The 20,331-nt window shown below is 42.2% G+C and overlaps 1 protein-coding gene and 1 pseudogene across 1 annotated transcript; both read right to left on the bottom strand.

The window, feature by feature from the left end:
- Positions 1-422: 422 nt before the first annotated feature.
- Positions 423-7,071, bottom strand: LOC131462449 (extracellular calcium-sensing receptor-like). The gene is made up of 8 exons (XM_058633691.1): positions 7,007-7,071; positions 6,621-6,909; positions 6,446-6,532; positions 5,732-5,923; positions 4,676-5,209; positions 2,223-2,447; positions 1,429-1,552; positions 423-1,324 (listed from the first exon to the last, which is right to left on the bottom strand). The coding sequence occupies exons 1-8, from the start codon at positions 7,054-7,056 to the stop codon at positions 423-425; spliced, it is 2,403 nt and encodes an 800-aa protein (XP_058489674.1). The 5' UTR covers positions 7,057-7,071.
- A 1,984-nt stretch (positions 7,072-9,055) lies between these two features.
- On the bottom strand, positions 9,056-19,087 carry LOC131462451 (extracellular calcium-sensing receptor-like; annotated as a pseudogene).
- Positions 19,088-20,331: the final 1,244 nt, after the last annotated feature.

Below are 20,331 nucleotides of genomic sequence, written 5' to 3'. Positions count from 1 at the left end.
CACAATACATTTTCCATCCTAAATAGATTTTGTTTAGTGTCATTTTTATAATCCTGAATATCAAGATTTTTGAAAGAAGCAACCTGACCCAAAGAAAAATATTCTTAGCCAGCTGACAAAATCATTTTAGGGATACTAGAGCTTTGTCTCATGTTGAACTATCACCTTAATGCATTGTGCGAGTCCAAGCTAATGGCTAAGCTAAATAATTATTCACATCTCACACCACCACAATTTAATCAGTTTTGCACACTTGTCACTACAAAGTCATATCTGTAAAGAAATATCAATATCAAAACAACATTGACTAACAAAGGTGTTTTTTTTTTTTTTTTAAATGGTTAGTCATCCATAAATCACTGGAAGAAATCTACAAGTCCATTTGCTACTGATTCAATAACCTTGGGTTAATTTGTGTTTCATCATTTCTTTTCTTTCCCCATCAGGTGCTGTTTTGTATTCTTTTCAGGCTTCAGTAAAATAATGTAACTCTTTGGAGCAAACAGGCAGAACAATAAGCCAAAGCTGGAGGCCAAGATGGCAAATGACTCAACTGCATCTGCATAATTTCCAGGGGAGCTGATATAAGCAGGGATGAATGCTAGCCACACAGCACAGAAGATCAGCATGCTGAATGTGATGAACTTGGCCTCGTTGAAGTTTCCCGGCAACTTTCGAGCCAGAAAAGCCAATACAAAGCACAGACAGGCCTGTAGACCAATATATCCAAGAACACACCAGAAAGCCAGGCTAGAGCCCACACTACACTCCAGTATGATCTTTGAATGTTCATATTGTGTATTTCTGGATGGAAACGGGGGAGAATCAATGAGCCAGGCAGCACAGATAACCACCTGAACCAGAGTACAGCTGGAGATAATGGTCCTCTGCTGCTTAGGCCCCAGCCACTTCATGATGTTGTGCCCTGGTCTGGTGGCAGTGAATGCAGCCAGTACCACCAGGGTCTTCCCCAGGATGCAAGAAATACACAGTGAAAATGTGATGCTAAAGGCAGTGTGGCGCAGCATGCAGGACCAATATGTTGGCTTTCCAATGAAAAGCAGAGAACACAGGAAACATAGAGTCAGTGCAAATAGTATGAAGAAACTGAGCTCAGAGTTATTCACACGGACGATGGCTGTGTGTCTGTGACAGAAGAAGACACCACAGACAGCCAGAGTGAAGGAGGCGCCCACCACAGACATCACTGTCAGGGCTATTCCCAATAAATCAAAGGTCAAGTACTCCACTTTCTTGGAGATGCAGGCTGTCCTGTCGTTGTTTGACCAGAAGTCTACAGGACAAATTGCACAATCTACTGAGTCTAAAGGGAAGAAAGTATGAACAATTTTCAGTATGGCATTACTTCTGTGCTACAATTATATTAATGGATTTGCTTTGACTTTTTATTGTTCAGCTCAAACTCACTTGTCTGATTGCTAATTTTGCCGCTGTCACATGGTACACAGTCAAAGCAGCAGATAGGCTCCCCACGACGGACAGCCTTCCGGGAGCCTGGAAGACAACTGGCGCTGCATACAGACACTGGCACCTAGAGTGGAAAGACCATGTGCTAATAATCTGCAGGTGAAAAATTCCTCAAAACCACTTGTAAATAAAGTATTTGTGACTATACGTTATTTGTTTATGTTGGTTATATATATTTGGCCTGCAGATGTCAGTCTAGTTTACAGGTATGCCGGTAGTTAGCAAACAACCTTTTGATGGTCACATGGTTACAAGCTGTACACTGAGGACTGGGTTCCTGCCCATAAGCTATTCCATAACCTGTGGTTCTGTTAAATATATTTAGCTGTAGATCTATGAGAGCTCTTTCGGAAGCATTAAATGTCATGAAGAATGATTCATTCATTGTCTACCGCAATATCTTGCACATGAGGGTCACAATGAGCCAGAGCCAATCCGAGCTGACATAAGACAAAAGGCGGGATCAGACCCAGGACGGGTCACCAGACCAGCATACAGAGACAAACAACCATTCACTCTTACATTCCATAAAGAAAGATCCATGAGGAAAACAACAGTGGATAGTAGGTCACCAAACACATCACAGCTGGGTTTTAATCTCCGTTGTATATAAAAACAAATGACCCTGTATCAGATCCAGTCTGTTCTGTCCACCTGACTTACCTCCATCTCAACCTACAGAACTTCAACAGTTGGCATCTGATGAAGGTAAAAACACAGTGTGAGCAGCTTGCCTCACTCTGATGTCCTGCCCACATTATCCTGTCCTCCTGGATCAACAGCTCCTCACCAACAGCCTTGGTTCCATCAAACAAACCCACATTGACAAATTCAATGTTTCCTTCTGTGCCTCTCTGCCAGTTGATGATATCATAATAGGGTACGGATTCACCCTTGGCATCAAAGTCCACCTCTTCACCAGCAATGCGAAAGTTCACTTCCTGGAGGTAGTGTTGTAGCTTGAAAATTAGAAAGGCAAAACATGCCATTAATTTAGTATAACATCTAAAATTCCCTACAAAAAAAATATACTATTATTATTATTATTATTTAAATCTGTATTAGTGAGCACTCCAGATGATCTCAGATCATCTCTCAGGTGAAGACACCTGATGTGGCATCCTGGGTCGGCGTGGTTACATGTGGTCTGTGGTAATGAGACCTTAAATGAACTGTCCAATTTTCTGAAACAATGTTGAGTTGACTTACGGTAGTGAAATTCAATTTCAATCACATCTTAATCAGATGTATAAGTACATAGTAAGACAGAAAATGAAAAGAAAACTCAACAAGCACTCGGCATCAGTGAAGAGAAAAAAACTCCCCTTTAAATGGAAGAAGTAGCCTCTGCATCCCATTCTACTCTTACAGACTCTGGGAATCACAAGTAATAAAAAAAACACAATATCTTGCAATCGAGACTGAGCTGATGTCGGAGTAGTCCATTTCCTTAGGTACAAAACACCCCTCTGCTCTTTTCTAGGACGATGGAATGATGCCTTTTATTAATAATGTATTATTATTATTATTATTATTATTATTATTAATAATAATAATAATAATAATAATAATACATAATATTTATATAGCGCTTTTCTGGACACTCAAAGACGCTGTACAAACACAAAACAAAACAAAGGACAGGACTGAAATAAAACAGCGGTAAATAGACAGTTAGGTGTAAGCAGTTTTGAACAGGTGGGTTTTGAGTAGTGATTTAAATGTCTGTAGTGAGTCTGAGTTCCTGATGGGTTGTGGGAGTGAGTTCCAGAGAGTGGGGGCGGCTTCAGCGAAGGCTCAGTCCCCCAGGGTTCGGCACTTTGTCCTGATCTGCGGATCTGAGGCGGCGGGTGGGACAGTGTAGGTGGAGGAGGTCAGTGAGATATGAGGGAGCCAGGTTATGGAGGGACTTGTAAGTGATGAGGAGAACCTTGTATTGTATACGGTATGGAACAGGGAGCCAGTGGAGTTTTTTGAGGATGGGGGTGATGTGGTCACTGGAGCGGGTGTGGGTGAGCAGACGGGCAGCAGAATTCTGGATGTATTGTAGTTTTTGAAGGTGAGTGGAGGGGAGACCGTGGAGGAGGCTATTGCAGTAGTCGAGTCTGGAGGTAATGAAGGCGTGGATGAGGATTTCTGCAGTGGATTGTGAAAGGCAGGGACGGAGAAGGGCAATGTTGCAGAGGTGGAAGAATTATGTTTTGGTAATATGGTTTATGTGGGGTTTGAATGAGAGGGTGGAGTCAAGGACAACGCCAAGATTGCGTACAGAGGGCGAGGGAGTGACTGAGTGGCCGTCAATGGTGAGGGAGATGTTCTGGGACAATGGGAGGAGAGATTTGGGTCCGGTGAGGATGAATTCTGTTTTGTTGCTGTTGAGTTTGAGGAAATTGTGGTCCATCCAGGTTTTAATGTCGGAGAGGCAGTGTGTGATGGTGGAGAGAATGACTGGGGTGATGGATTTGGTGGATATGTACACCTGGGTGTTGTCAGCATAACAGTGAAAATGAAGTCCACGATGACGGATGATATGATCAAGGGGAAGCATGTAGATGATGAAGAGGAGGGGGCCGAGCACCGAACCTTGGGGAACACCAGTGGAGACAAGGAAGGTATTTGATCTGAAGTTGTTTATGGAAACGTAATAATGGCGGTCGGAGAGGTAGGAGGAGAACCAGGAGAGTGCTGTGCCGGAGATGCCGATGGTTTGGAGACGGTTGAGGAGGATGCTGTGGTCGATGGTGTCGAATGCTGCACTGAGGTCGAGGATACTTTATAAGGGAAAGCACTTGGTCCTGGGACAGATGCTGAACGGGCTTACTGTACACTGTCCTGGACTTCTCTCCATGTTGGTTCACTGGTGCTGAGCTCTTTCTCAGGAGTTTCAGCAGTTCAGCTAATTTTTAGGTGTGCAATACAGGCTTGGTTCCTGTATTACACTGTGGCTCACCTTAAGGAACTCCTTTACAATGTCTTTAGGGCTGGTTCCATAGCCGTAACCGTTGTGTGTGCCGAGTAATTGGAATCAAACAGTTTGAAACTTAAGGTTATTAGGGGTAGGGCTCAAGTCATGTAAAACTAGAAAAAAAACCTTCAGTCTGAATCCCACCTACAATACTTGCAAGGCCCACCATTGGGCTTTGACCCACTGTGTGTAATAGTAAAGAAATAGTGGATTATACAGTACCTGCCAAGGTTGTATGTTGTTGCTCTGAGCACATGAGTTGTTATGGAAAGGCCCCCTCCCTGGCTGACAGAGAAGGAGGTTGTGCAGGGAATGAGCAATGGCATATACAGCCTTATAGACATTATAGGCGACTCTAGGGCTGGATGTATTCATGTAGGCTGAGTGCTGTTCCAGCAGAGACTCCTGACCAGAGCAGGGCGGCATCTGGGTGACAGAGGATGGAAAAGGACTGCAACCATACAGAGACTCCCACAGCTCATGCACCAGCACATTGTCAGGATATCTCTTCGGGTTTACTGTCTGCAGGAAGTCACCCAGTGTGGGGATATGACCTTTTCTGATGCCAAACCCAATGGTTCCTCCCATGTAAGGGTAATACTCTCTCCCTGAAAAGACTGATGCTGTGACCAAGGCTTCACTCGCCAACCACTGGATTCCAGTGATGTTCTGAGTCATGTAGTCTCTCAAGAAAGGTGTCATCAACCCCTCGCCTACAAATACCACCACCACTTTTGCATTAGTGCTACGCATCACCTGTACAGACGGTCAGAATATGTAGATGAAGACAGGGTTTTACGAGGACACAAAAAAAAACTGAGTGACATTAAGAAAAACGCAGATGTACACAGTGAAAAACAACTAGTATTTCCATAGACTTTAGTATAAGGTGATATTTCAGGTGTTCATTTTGAAAAACAAAAAACAACACTTTGAGCTGATGCCCAGCTGGTGCTTTTTGCCAAAGTCAGGTCATGTTTTTGTTTACATGATTCATCATTTCCTGGTTTGACTTTGGTAGTAACATTGTCTCTTGACTTCACACATTGAGATTTTCTGCTCTGACCCAAAAATTCCACCTGCGACATTAATCATCTTCCTCGTGTTATGAGCTCTTCATTTTCTGGACATTGTCTCGTGTTTTACAATTCGGATCCTTTTATCATTGTTGATTAAAAGCACATGTACTGACCAATTATTGATTTAATTGCTGTGCCAGCAGTGTAAATGGGTATGAAAGATGTGTAGACATCAACAGTGCCCACAGTGTTTTCATACCTTCATGATCCTTAGTCCCGCCTGGCGAGTGTAGAGCAGAGGAATAATTTCTTGGTAAGCTACACATACTTTGGTGTCCTGTAATTCTCTCAATAAACCTTTAACAGCAAAGTGGCCATAATCATGGTCTCCTTGCAGCAGCCCCACCCAAGTCCAGTTAAAGTGCACTAGCAGCTGTGCAATGGCTTTCACCTGGGCTCAACAGAAAAAGACAATCAACTCACTCAGTTTCATATCACAAACATTAAAAAACTTTCATAAAAGAAAAGCAATATCTTCATAAATGATTTGGTGTTGTGCCCTGTTATAACATGTCTGTATTCTGTAAATGATAAAGCATGGAAGTTTGGCAGAACAAAGAAATATTGATGTGTTACTGAATAGGGACAAAACATATAAGCATTGTTCCATCTTAATAAAATGTGAGCAGTGCTGTAACAACAAGCATCAATAATAAGGATTATAACAATAAAGGATTATCAACCGTGATTATTATAATGTCCAAACCTGAAAAGAACACTAACATAATATAAGAAAGAGGAAAACTTATATATTTCAATCCATTTCTTAGTGTTTGAAGATTTGCTTCTTATTTATTCATAGTTTTAATTTGACAGTTTAAAGCTTTAAAGGTAGTTGTAATAATTATTTCTGATGAGAGTAGTAAATGTAAAAAACTGAAAACAATAACTGACCACATGTTTTACATTTTACCTGGTAGTCATCACTAGGAATTACTCTGAAGAAGGTTGGATATGTTTGTCTATCTGACAAACATGCACATGAAGAAAAGTAGCTGATCTGTGTAAAAACAGAGTGCAGTCTTAATGAGAAAAGAAAAAAAGAACATTTTTGGGATGATTGACATAAATAAAAGTCACCATGTTACCATGGGGATCCTGAATGTTTGCAGGATTCTTGACACAACAATAGACTGAGCGGATCCAGAAGCCCCAATCACAGCGAGGAGTGATGAGGCATTTGTGCACATTGAAGAGTTTTCCTCACTCACTCCATTCAGCATCGATAAAACAGCTCTCTGTACTGTTAGTGGATATCCACATGAATCAAAGATTCTGTAGCCCAGTGTGTGATTCGGCAACAGTACTGGATTCTGGTTTATCTCCTCCACTGCCAGTCTCATAGTCTGAGCCCACCGGAAGGCCCTGGGATCAATTCTGTGGCTGATACAGATGAATATTAAGAGTGCAAACTTAGACATAATTCACAGGAAAAAGTAAGTCAAATCCTCCCACTATCATCTATGAAACTCACCCATTACAATTTATCGGTGGTGGTCTGTAGGTGCCGTTAAGGTCTGGCATTTTCAGATTAAAATGCAGGGGGAAAATCCCACCAATGACATAGTCCCCCTGGATCACAAAGCCTGGCTGGAAGCTGTTTAGAAGAGTGCACTTTGAGGCTGCTGGTGGAGCTGCAGTGGTGATGCTGGAAAGTGAGCTATCAGTTAAAGTGAGGACACTGACAGCAAAGTAAAGCAAAGAAAATAAAGCAAGTGAAGTCATAATGTTTCTCTGGGCTGAGGAGAGAATAAGAGGGACAGAGCTAAAGAAAGGCACTTTATAATGTAGTATTACACCTTCTCAATCTTGCATCTTATTAATGACAGGGTGGCTTTGGATTGGACAGTAGTCCACAATCAGGAACTAAAGTGGGTTAATGCAAACTGTGGGGAAAAATAAGTCAAAAAGATGAAAGCAAAGACTCAAGTACTTTACTTTTCCTTTTTTAGGTGTTTGGGTCTCTGTTTAGTATTTCTGACATATTTTCAAGTATTTCATATTTTGTGTTAATATGATTCCATGGAGCTCTGCACAAACTGAAGTGTCACCACAATGGCAAATGGTACAAGGTTTCATTTACAGTACATGCATGAAACTTGGCAGGGTGATCAGACCAAGAACTAGACAAAGATCAAGTGACCTACTGAGTTTAACTCCTTCTAAAGACTTGTACAGAACATCTGTGTGATCTTTAAACATTAAACATGAAACGTTACTAAAAGTTCCATGATCACTATAAAACGCAAAACTCGTATTTCCTACATATAACAAGTGATATCGTATTAAGATCTACAAAAAATCCCTCTTGGTGTCATGACCTACACTCAAGAGGTAGCTGGTCATTTTTAATTTATTCTTAAATTTGTATCTAGTTTTAAATATGTCCCTGTTATATTCAGTCATTACAGTTGAAAAGTGTTGTGTTGCTCCCTTTTGTGTAAGATGCAAACAATTTCACATACCCACACAGAGCTACGTAGACATGTCTGTGGCTGATTTATTCACTTCCTCTATTTTTCTTTATTGTAACCAGACCTTATAAACATACACAACTTGCTTGGTGCCCCCTACTGGTAGATATGTGTAACACATATTGGCACCAATACATAACAAGTTATGAAAACTTTATTTTTGTGGAATTGTGTGTGCATATTACATTACGTCATTTAGTGCATAGTGCAGTGAATGACAATTCATCGTGACACTAGTGTTTGCTGTAATGTGGCTGCACATTGTTGAATTTGCACCAAACATTTGTGTTTAGACTGCACATGCATGTTGTCCAAATGCTTTAAAGGTCACCATATGTTTTGCTCATGTTCATGTCCAAACAGTCCTCCAGTCTGGCAAATATCATTATTTTTGGGAGAAGGGTCACTGTGACCTTGGCTTACTTCTCTAGTTGAAACATTACCGCCATCAAAAAATCTTTGGACAACATCTTAGTTTTTCTCCAACTTGCTAGGCAATAATAGAGATAGAACACTCATGTGTTGGAACCAGACACACCAGAGCCACATCTGAATGTCTCCAGTTTTTAAGTTATATCCAGACTTGCTGATTCCTTGACCTTTGACCTTTCCCTATATAATTTGACTTCCACAAATTGAAAATGTGAGGCAAGTGCCCGACAAAGCGAGTCTCAGTTTGAAATACAGTGAAAATATTGTGTGACAGAAGATGTCTCTGTAATATAAATGATGCCATCTTCCAATATCCTGTTCAAATGTTTCTGATCAATGATTTGCACATCTAGAACATGTTTTGTCTTGTTAGTGTAGACACAATATATTTTCCATCCTAAATAGATTTAATTTAGTGTAATTTTTATAATCTGAATATCAAGATTTTTGAAAGAAGAAACCTGACCCAAAGAAAAATTTAGTTAGCTGGCTGACAAAATCATTTCAGTGATACTAGAGCTTTGTCTAATGTTAAACCATCGCCTTAATGCATTGTGCAAGTCCAAGCTAATGGCTAAGCTAAATAATTATTCATATCTCACACCACCACCGTTTAATCAGTTTTACACACTTGTCACTACAGAGTCATATGTGTAAAGAAATATCAATATCAAAACAACATTGACTAACAAAGGTGTTTTTTTTTTTCTAAATGGTTAGTCATCCATAAATCACTGGAAGAAATTTACAAGTCCATTTGCTACTGATTCAATATCTTTAAGTTAATTTGTGTTTGATCATTTCTTTTCTTTCCCCATCAGGTGCTGTTTTGTATTCTTTTCAGGCTTCAGTAAAATAATGTAACTCTTTGGAGCAAACAGGCAGAACAATAAGCCAAAGCTGGAGGCCAAGATGGCAAATGACTCAACTGCATCTGCATAATTTCCAGGGGAGCTGATATAAGCAGGGATGAATGCTAGCCACACAGCACAGAAGATCAGCATGCTGAATGTGATGAACTTGGCCTCGTTGAAGTTTCCCGGCAACTTTCGAGCCAGAAAAGCCAATACAAAGCACAGACAGGCCTGTAGACCAATATATCCAAGAATGCACCAGAAAGCCAGACTAGAGCCCACACTACACTCCAGTATGATCTTTGAATGTTCATATTGTGTATTTCTGGATGGATAACCACCTGAACCAGAGTACAGCTGGAGATAATGGTCCTCTGCTGCTTAGGCCCCAGCCACTTCATGATGTTGTGCCCTGGCCTGGTCGCAGTGAATGCAGCCAGTACCACCAGGGTCTTCCCCAGGATGCAGGAAATACACAGTGAAAATGTGATGCTAAAGGCAGTGTGGCGCAGCATGCAGGACCAATATGTTGGCTTTCCAATGAAAAGTAGAGAACAGAGGAAACATAGAGTCAGTGCAAATAGTATGAAGAAACTGAGCTCAGAGTTATTCACACGGACGATGGCTGTGTGTCTGTGACAGAAGAAGACACCACAGACAGCCAGAGTGAAGCAGGCGCCCACAACAGACATCACTGTCAGGGCTATTCCCAATGAATCGAAGGTCAAGTACTCCACTTTCTTGGAGATGCAGGCTGTTCTGTCGTTGTTTGACCAGAAGTCCTCAGGACAAATTGCACAATCTACTAAGTCTAAAGGGAAGAAAGTATAAATAATTTTCAGTATTGCATTACTTCTGTGCTACAATTGTAAGAATGGATTTGCTTTGACTGTTTATTGTTCTGCTCAAACTCACTTGTCTGATTGCTAATTTTGCCGCTGTCACATGGTACACAGTCAAAGCAGCAGATAGGCTCCCCACGACGGACAGCCTTCCGGGAGCCTGGAAGACAACTGGCACTGCACACAGACACTGGCACCTAGAGTGGAAAGACCATGTGGTGATATTGGTCAATTTTATTGGTTAATCTATTGACAGGTGGAAAATTCCTCATAACAACTTGTCAATAATTAATTTGTTATTTCTAGTGTTTCTCAAGTGTGTTTAACACAGTGTTTTGAGTTTTATGTTGGTTATATCTATTTGGCCTGTCTAGTTTACAGGTATGCCGGTACTCAGCAAACAACCTTTTGATAGTCACATGGTTACAAGCTGTACACTGAGAACTGGGTTCCTGCCCATAAGCTATTCCATAACCTGTGGTTCTGTTAAATATTTTTAGCTGTAGATCTATGAGAGCTATTTCAGAAGCATTTATTGTCATAAAGAATGATTAATTCATTGTCTACTGCTATAACATGCACAAGAGGGTCGCAGGGCGCCAGAGCCATGCCCAGCTGACATAAGACAAAAGGTGGGATCAGACCCAGGACGGATCCCCAGACCAGCATACAGAGACAAACAACCATTCACTCTTACATTACCATAAAGAAAGATCCATGAGGAAAAAGACAGTGGATAGTAGGTCACCAATCACATTACCGCTGGGCTTTGAATCTCCATTGTGTATGAAAACAAATGACCCTGTATCAGATCCAGTCTTTTCTGTCCACCTGACTTACCTCCATCTCAACCTACAGAACTTCAACAGTTGGCATCTGATGAAGGTAAAAACACAGTGTGAGCAGCTTGCCTCACTCTGATGTCCTGCCCACATTATCCTGTCCTCCTGGATCAACAGCTCCTCTCCCACAGCCTTGGTTCCATCAAACAAACCCACATTGACAAATTCAATGTTTCCTTCTGTGCCTCTCTGCCAGTTGATGATATCATAATAGGGTACAGAGTCGCCCTTGGCATCAAAGTCCACCTCCTCCCCACCAATGTGAAAGTTCACTTCCTGGAGGTAGTGTTGTAGCTTGAAAATTAGGAAATGCGCAAAATGAAACTAAAACACTAAATTGAAGGTTTTCTTCAGAGTTTTAAGGTTTAAGGCCCCTAAAAATACTCTCTTAATTGGCACAGCAGTAGAAATGTAACATAACGTTAAAGTGAACACATCACATGGAAATGAAAACATGTTGACCCACATTGCTAAGTAAATCAATGTCAATATTGATCAGAAATAATTGTAATTATCTTTTTGGCCATAAGTGAGAAGTCCAGTGCTGTGTAAGCAATGGAGCAACAAACTATTTATAAATATTCATAAACACATCTCAATCTCAATAAGATTTAAATATATTTAGATTTTTTTTAGAACACAGAAAATATGTAATATGTACAGTATGTTACATGATTATCATGGTCTGAATCCCACCTACAATACTTACAAGGCCCACCATTGGGCTTTGACCCACTGTGTGTAATGGTAAAAAATAGTGGATTATACAGTTACCTGCCAAGGTTGTACGTCGTTGCTCTGAGCACATGAGTTGTTCTGGAAAGGCCCCCTCCCTGGCTGACAGAGAAGGAGGTTGTGCAGGGAATGAGCAATGGCATATACAGCCTTATAGACATTATAGGCGACTCTAGGGCTGGATGTATTCATGTAGGCTGAGTGCTGTTCCAGCAGAGACTCCTGACCAGAGCAGGGCGGCATCTGGGTGACAGAGGATGGAAAAGGACTGCAACCATACAGAGACTCCCACAGCTCATGCACCAGCACATTGTCAGGATATCTCTTAGGGTTTACTGTCTGCAGGAAGTCACCCAGTCTGGAGATATGACCTTTTCTGATGCCAAACCCAATGGTTCCTCTCAAGTAAGGGTAATACTCTCTCCCTGAAAAGACTGATGCTGTGACCAAGGCTTCACCTGCCACCCACTGGATTCCAGTGATGTTCTGAGTCATGTAGTCTTTCAAGAAAGGTGTCATCTCCCCCTCAGCTGCAAATACCACCACCACTTTTGCAGTAGAGCTACACATAACCTGTACAGACGGTCAGATAATGTAGATGTAGACAGGGTTTTACAAGGAGACAAAAACCGAACTGAGTGACATTAAGAAAAACCCAGATGTACACTGTGAAAACCAACTACTTAGGGTTCGAGCAACAAGGTTGCAAGAACCCTATTGAAACCGTAAGGATTATTCTTCCTCTTCTTCTTCTTCCTCTTCACCAAAGTAAATCGCGTTTTAGAGGCCCTGAACATGCCCCAAATCTCACCAATTTTTGCAACCGCATCAGACCTGGTGTAAAATTACGTTTATTAATGTTTCGGGGAATGTGCGTTAAAAAATGAAAGTGGGCAGGGCAGATAACTGCTCCACCCCCTAAAACTTGTGAGCCTGAGGAGCACGTTTAATGTAAATGCACGAAACTTGGTACATGCGTTCCTTAGGTCGGGACGGTCAAAAAACCTAGGGAAGCCTAAGCTCTAAAACAAACAGGAAAGCCGCCATCTTGGATTGAAAGTTCATTTTTTGCCGATTTTGGCCATTTCGCACCAATGGTATTTGAACAAACTTGTCCTACAACTTTCATGGGATCACCTCCAAACTTGGTGAGGTCACTGTGGACAAGTTGAGGATCCAAAGGTATCAAAATCTTTTCAATAAGTATCATGGCGTACAAGAAAAAGGTCGGCAAAGTTGGCGAAAATCACGATTCTTCGCAACACACAACAATCTCTTATAACTTTGCGATGGAAGGTCAGATCTTAACCAAACTTGTGACAATCGATGATGGGCCCTTGCTGAAGATGCCTATGCAAAAACTGTACATTTTGAAAACAATGCCTCCTGGTGGTAACAGAAAATACAACAAATTCACAATTCCCTTATAACTTTTACAGACCTCATCGTATCATACTCAAAATTAATGAAAACATTCAAAACACATGGTAGATGATGCATGCTGAATATGATAACAAATCGTTCAACGGTGTTGCCATGGCAACACTGCAAAGGATTCACTCAACTGAGTGGTTTGTTCGTGCAGTACCCTTTTTCGCCACATGATGGAGGCAGCTGCCTACAAATCTATCAAATCTAACATTTACAGTTTTTCATGCTGCTCTAACAGGGATTGTTGTATCCACTTGAAACTTGATATGTGAGACCTCAGACCCGTCCGGAACATGTCTGTAAAGGATGACCTCCCTACAGGAAGTAGAACTCCCGAAACAGGAAGTAAAGTCAAACATTGTCCGATCTTCACAAAACTTGATATGTGAGTCAAGGGACCGTCCCTGAACACGTTTACGGACACACGTTTCACCCAACAGGAAGTCGGCCATTTTAAACAGGAAGTGCCCTCTAACTTAGCAAAGGGACGCTGAAAATAGTCCGAGCTGAAAATAACTAGGACTGAAAATAACTAGTACCGCAAGAGGTGAATGAACGGGAGATGAGCTAGAGGACTCGTGCGGCGACGTGGGCGCACGGAGACTCGCGAGCCCTCGAGCTCGAACCCGTTCATTACCGCTTGCGGTACTAGTATTACTATTGACCTTAGTACAAGGCAATATTTTAGGTGTTCATTTTAAGAAAATACTTGTTTGCCAAAGTCAGGTCATGTTTTTGTTTACATGATTCATCATTTCCTTTTGTACTTTGGTATTAACATTTGGCGTATTCCTCCAGCTCTACTCGCCTCGCCTCGGCACGGCACGGCACGCTAGGGTTGCATCTCCACTACAAAAAAGTACCTACTTAACGTGGGCGAAGTCATCACTGCAGGGCTGAGTAAAACTGCGGTGACTTTGTTTTATACGTGACACACACACGCACACACACACGAGTGACTAGTGACTTTACACCAGACTTCTGTAGTTGTTGGAGATAACCCACGTTTTTAGGATTGTTAAGTAGTTTTAACTGATCCATACTTTGGCACTGTTCGACTCTTCCTGTGACGGGACTCTTGCCAGTCAGTAGCCGGCAGTCTGACCAATCATCGCATAATACCTGCTTAGCACGCCTGGAACCTCACTGGAGCAGGTACTTAAAAATAATACCTGGTATCAGGTACTATGCTAGTGGAAATGCTTCCTCAACCTTGGCATGGCGAGGCGAGTACAGATGGTAGAAATGCGGCAATTGTCTCTTGACTTCAGACATTTTCTGCTCTCCCCCAATAGTTCCACCCATGACATTATTCATCTGGTCTTGTTTTATGAGCTCTTCATTTTCTGGACATTGTCTCATGTTTACAATTCTGGTCCTTTTGTCATTTTTGATTGAAAGCACAAGTACTGAGCTATTTTGGACTTAGTTACTGTAAGTGATGTTCTTAGGAAAGAGTTTTTTGATACATGGTTACAGAGTTACCCCTCCTGGAGCTGACACCTAATCATGGTGGACGGGTTTCCCAAGGCAAACAGGTCCTAGGTGAGGGACCGGACAAAGAGTGGTTCAAAGACCCCTATGAAGAAAAATACAAATGGACCACACTGTCCCTCACCCGGACGTGGGTCAACGGGGCCCCCCTCTGGAGCCAGGGTTGGGGTAGTGGCACAATGGCAAGCGTCTGCTGGTCGGGCCTACACCCATGGGGCCCGGCCAGGCACAGCACAAAGAGGCAACATGGGTCCCCCTTCCCATTGGCTCACCACCTGTGGAAGCGGCCATGGAGGTCGGGTGCAGAGTGAGTTGGGTGGTGGTTGAAAGTGAGGACCATGGCGGTCCGACCCTCGGCTGCAGAAGCGGCTCTTGGGCTACGAAGCTGGTGCGTGAGGTTGAGAGGTTTCGACTAGATGTAGTCGGGCACACCTTGACACACAGCTTGGGCTCTGGAACCAGCCTCCTTGAGAGGGGTTGGGCTCTTTTCCACTATGGAGTTGTCCCTGGTGAGAGACGCCGAGCGGGTGTGGGCATACTCATTGCCCCCCGGCACGGGGCCTGTACATTTGAGTTCACCCCGGTAGAAGAGAGGGTGCGGGGACGGGTACTGACTGTTGTTTGTGCCTATGCACCGAACAGCTGTTCAGAGTACCCACCCTTTTTGGAGTCCCTGGAGGGGGGTGCTAGAAAGTGCTCCTGCTGGGGATTCCCTCGTTCTGCTAGGGACTTCAATGCTCATGTGGGCAATGACAGTAAGAGCTGCAGGGGTGTGCTTGGGAGGAACGCCCCCCCAATCTGAACCCGAGTCGTGCTTTGTTGTTGGACTTCTGTGCTTGTCATGTTCAAGCATAAGGGTGTCCATATGTGCACTTGGCACTTGGATACCCTTGGCTGTGAGTCAATGATCAACTTTGTCGTCGTGTCATCAGACCTGAGGCCATATGTCTTGAACAATCGGGTGAAAAGAGTGATGGAGCTGTCAACTGATCACCACCTGGTGGAGAGTTGGCTCCAATGACATGGGTGGATGCCAGTCAGGCCTGGCAGACCTGAAGGTATTGTGAGGGTCTGTTGGGAACGCCTGGCAGAGGCCCCTGACGGAAAGACTTTCAAGCCCCCCCTCCGGCAGAACTTCGACCACGTCCCGAGGGAGGCGTTTGATGAGACCATGGAAAGCGATTTCCGGACGGCTACGAGAAGGTTCTGGTCAATGCTCCGGCGACTCAGAAGGGGGAAGCAGTATACCATCAACACTGTGTACAGTGGAGATGGGGTGCTGCTGTCCTTGACTCAGGATGTTGTTTGTCGGTGGCGGGAATATTTCGAAGATCTCGTCAATCCCACTGACACGTCTTCCAATGAGGAAGCAGGGTCTGGGGACTCAGGGGTGGGCTCTCCTATCGCTGGGGCTGAGGTTACTGAGGTGGTTAAAAAGCTCCTCAGTGGCAGGGCTCCGGGGATGCCCAACAACTCTACATGTGCTTTGTGGACTTGGAGAAGGCGTTTGATCGTGTCCGCATTGCCGGCAGTAAGTCGTATCAGTTTCCAGTGGAGGTTGGACTTCGCCAGGGCTGCTCTTTGACACTGATTCTGTCCATAACCTTTATGGACAGAATATATAAATGCAGTCAGGTCGTTGAGGGAGTCCGGTTTGGTGGGCTTAGGATTGGGTCTCTGCTTTTTGCAGATGATGTGGTCCTGTTTGCTTCATCGGGTCGTGATCTTCAACTCTCACGGAGCAGCCAGGTGTGAAGCGGCTGGGGTGAGAATCAGTACCTCCAAAGTGTCTTTCAGAGAAACTAATTAACGCTATAAAAACTTTAAAACTAGAGTTCCAGAGGGTGTTATTATTTTATCTTGTGAATGTGTAAGAACAAATTAAAGGGGTGATGGTGGGTCAGTGGTAGAGTGAATTGTCTTTCAAGTGAAAGGTTGAGGGGTTGATTCCTGGCTCCATGAGTCTACATGCTGATGTTTCTTTGGGCAAGACACTTAACCTCACATTACTGTGCCAGCAGTGTGTGAATGGGTTTGAAAGATGTGTGATAAAAAATATGTTCTCCACATACATGCAATATATAGATGTTTGAATTTACGGGAATGGGTGAATGACAAAAACTGTAGTGTAAAGCAGCTTTGAATCGTCATCACACCAGAAAAGCTCTCTATAAATACAGACCATTTAACATTTAAAGGTAGAAGTCAATAGTGCCCACAATGTTTTCATACCTTCATGATCCTTAGTCCCACCTGGTGAGTGTAGAGCAGAGGAATAATTTCTTGGTACGCTACACATACTTTGGTGTCCTGTAATTCTCTCAGTAAACCTTTTGCAGCAAAGCGGCCATAATCATGGTCTCCTCGCAGCAGCCCCACCCAAGTCCAGTTAAAGTGCACCAGCAGCTGTGCAATGGCTTTCACCTGGGCTCAACAGAAAAAGACAATCACTCACTCAGTTTCATATCAGACATTAAAAAAACTTTCATTAATGAAAAGCATAATCTTCATAAATGAGTTGGTGTTGTGCCCTGTTATAACATGTCTGTATTCTGTAAATGATAAAGCATGGAAGTTTGGCAAAACAAAGAAATATTGATGTGTTATTGAATAGGGACACAACATATAAGCATTGTTAATAAAATGTAAGCAGTGCTGTATATATAAGACTCTCAAACAAGCAGAAAGACTTACAATGAAAAGGACATCAACAAACATCAATAATAAGAATTATAACAATAAAGGATTATCAACCATGATTATTATAATGACCAACCCTGAAAAGAAAACTAACATAAGAAAGAGGAAAACTTATATGCTTTATATGTAAATATATATATATATATATATATATCTACATGTATATATATGTATATATATATATATCTATATATATATACATATATAGATATATATATATGTACAGTATTGGCTATATATACTTATATTTAAATCCATTTTTTATGGCGTATTTCCACGCCATACTTTCCGCTCTACTAAGTAGCATTTCCACTAGCATAGTACCTGGTACCAGGTACTATTTTTTAGCACCTGTTTCGGTGAGGTTCCAAAAGCGTGCTGAGTAGGTACTATGCGATGATTGGTCAGACTGCCGTAACAGGAAAAGACGTCCCACACAGAAATCAAGCCGAACAGTGCCAAACTGTGGATCAGTTAAAACTTCTTTACAATCCTAAAAATGTGGATTAATCTCCAACAACTACCAGGGAAATATCTATATTTAACAGAGGAATCTGGTGTACTTAGGGACTGCACATCTGACCACGAGCTGCATCACAGACCCTGCCACTGTAGTCTGTGGAGTAGGAGACTGTGCTCCGGAGACGTGTGGACAGAAATCAAGCCAAACATTGCCGAACTGTAGATCAGTTACTACTTAACAATCCTAAAAACGTGTGTTAATCTTCATCAACTACCAGGAGTCTGGTGTAAAGTCACTAGTGTGTGTGTGTGTGTTTGTTTGTGAGTCACGTATAAAAACTAAGTCACCGCAGTTTCACGCAGCCTTGCAGTGATGGCTAGGTACTTTTTTTGTAGTGGAGATGCAACCTAAACCGTGGCGTGTCGTGCTGAGGTGAGGCGAGTAGAGCCGTTGGAAATACGCCCTTAGTGTTTTAAGATTTGCCTCTTTGTTTATTTAATTTGACAGTTTAAAGCTTTAAAGGTAGTTGTAACAATTATTTCTGATGTCAGAGTCGTAAATGTGTTGAGCTTTGACTGAAAACAGTAACTGACCACATGTTTTACATTTTACCTGGTAGTCATCATTAGGAATTACTCTGAAGAAGGTTGGATATTTTTGTCTGTCTGACAAACATGCACATGAAGAAGCGTAGCTGATCTGTGTGAAAACAGAGTGCAGTGTTAATCAGAAAAGAAAAGAAGAACATTTTTGTGATGATTGACATAAATAAAAGTCACTGTTACCATGGGGATCTTGAATAGCTGCAGGATTCTCGACACAACAATAGACCGAGCGGATCCAGAAGCCCCAATCACAGCGAGGAGTGATGAGGCATTTGTGCACATAGAAGAGTTTTCCTCACTCACCCCATTCAGCATCGATAAAACAGCTCTCTGTCCTGTCAGTGGATATCCACATGAATCAAAGATTTTGTAGCCAAGCGTGTGATTCGGCAACAGCACTGAATTCTGGTTTATCTCCTCCACTGCCAGTCTCATAGTCTGAGCCCACCGGAAAGCCCTTGGATCAATTCTGTGGCTGATACAGATTAATGTATTCTGTTAATTTAAAATCTCTAATTATTATCACATTCAGTCCATTTTATATTAAGACTGCAAAATTAGACATAATTCACGGGAAAAAGTAAGTCAAATCCTCCCACTATCATCTATGAAACTCACCCATTGCAATTTATCGGTGGTGGTCTGTAGGTGCCGTTAAGGTCTGGCATTTTCAGATTAAAATGCAGGGGGAAAATCCCACCGATGACATAGTCACCCTGGACCACAAAGCCTGGTTGGAAGCTGTTTAGAAGAGTGCACTTTGAGGCTGCTGGTGGAGCTGCAGTGGTGATGCTGGAAAGTAAGCTATCAGTTAAAGTGAGGACACTGACAGCAAAGTAAAGCAAAGAAAATAAAGCAAGTGAAGTCATAATGGTTCTCTGAGCTGAGGAGAGAATGAGAGGGACAGAGCAAAAGATAAGGCACTTTATAATCTCAACCTTCTCAGTCTGGCATCTTATTAAAGACAGGGTGGCTTTGGATTGGACAGCAGTCCACAATCAGGAACTAAAGTGGGTTAATGCAAACTGTGGGGAAAAAGCTAAGGCCCTAAACAAAGAAAGCAAAAACAAAGAGAAATACACAAAGTACAGTCTCATATGATTATGTACCTGATATTATTAGTTTTTTGATTAAAAGAGGTACAGACAGTTGTGTCTCTCATGATTTCTGTTTGGTCACTGTCAAAAAGATGAAACTAAAGACTCAACTAATGTACTTTTCCTTTTTTAAAGTGTTTGGTTCTCTGTTTAGTATTTCTGACATATTTTCAAGTACTTCAAATTTGAAAGTATATATATGAAATTTGGCAGGGTGATCAGACCAAGAACTAGACAAAGATCAAGTGACCTATTGAGTGTAACTCCTTCTGAAGACTTGTACAGATCATCTGTGTGATCTTTAAACATTAAACATGAAACGTTTCTAAAAGTTCCAAGCTACCTTACAGGGTGTGTCTGTGGCACAGCAGTGAATTTGCATGATCACTATGAAACGCACAACTTAGACTTCCTACATATCATAAGTGATATTGTATCAAACATCTCTTGGTGACATATAATCCAATTTATGTATGAAGCACATTAACAAAAAACAGCAGTTGACCATAGTGCTGTACAATAGTAATTAAGTAATTCATGTAAGCAGAGGTAGAGCTACCTGTTCAGCATTTCTGCCTGAAGCACCTCCGACGGTGCTGTTTAGCTGGCTGCAGGGTTGTCAGCCAAGAGCCATCCTTCATAGATGTTTCGCTCCCTCAATCTAGGAACATCTCAGGGTGTTGGAGCAGTGAGAGGGACTGTAGAACCTGATAATGTAATAAATCCCTGATAATGTAATAAAAATTTGCACTTGAGTCCATTGAAAATGTAATAAAACCTGATAATGTAATAACTTCCCGATAATGTAATAAAGTGCATTTCCCAATAAT

The sequence above is a fragment of the Solea solea genome, chromosome 7 (genome assembly GCF_958295425.1).
Source record: "Solea solea chromosome 7, fSolSol10.1, whole genome shotgun sequence".
Lineage (NCBI taxonomy): Eukaryota > Metazoa > Chordata > Actinopteri > Pleuronectiformes > Soleidae > Solea > Solea solea.
This window is presented reverse-complemented; position numbering and strand designations above follow the sequence as displayed.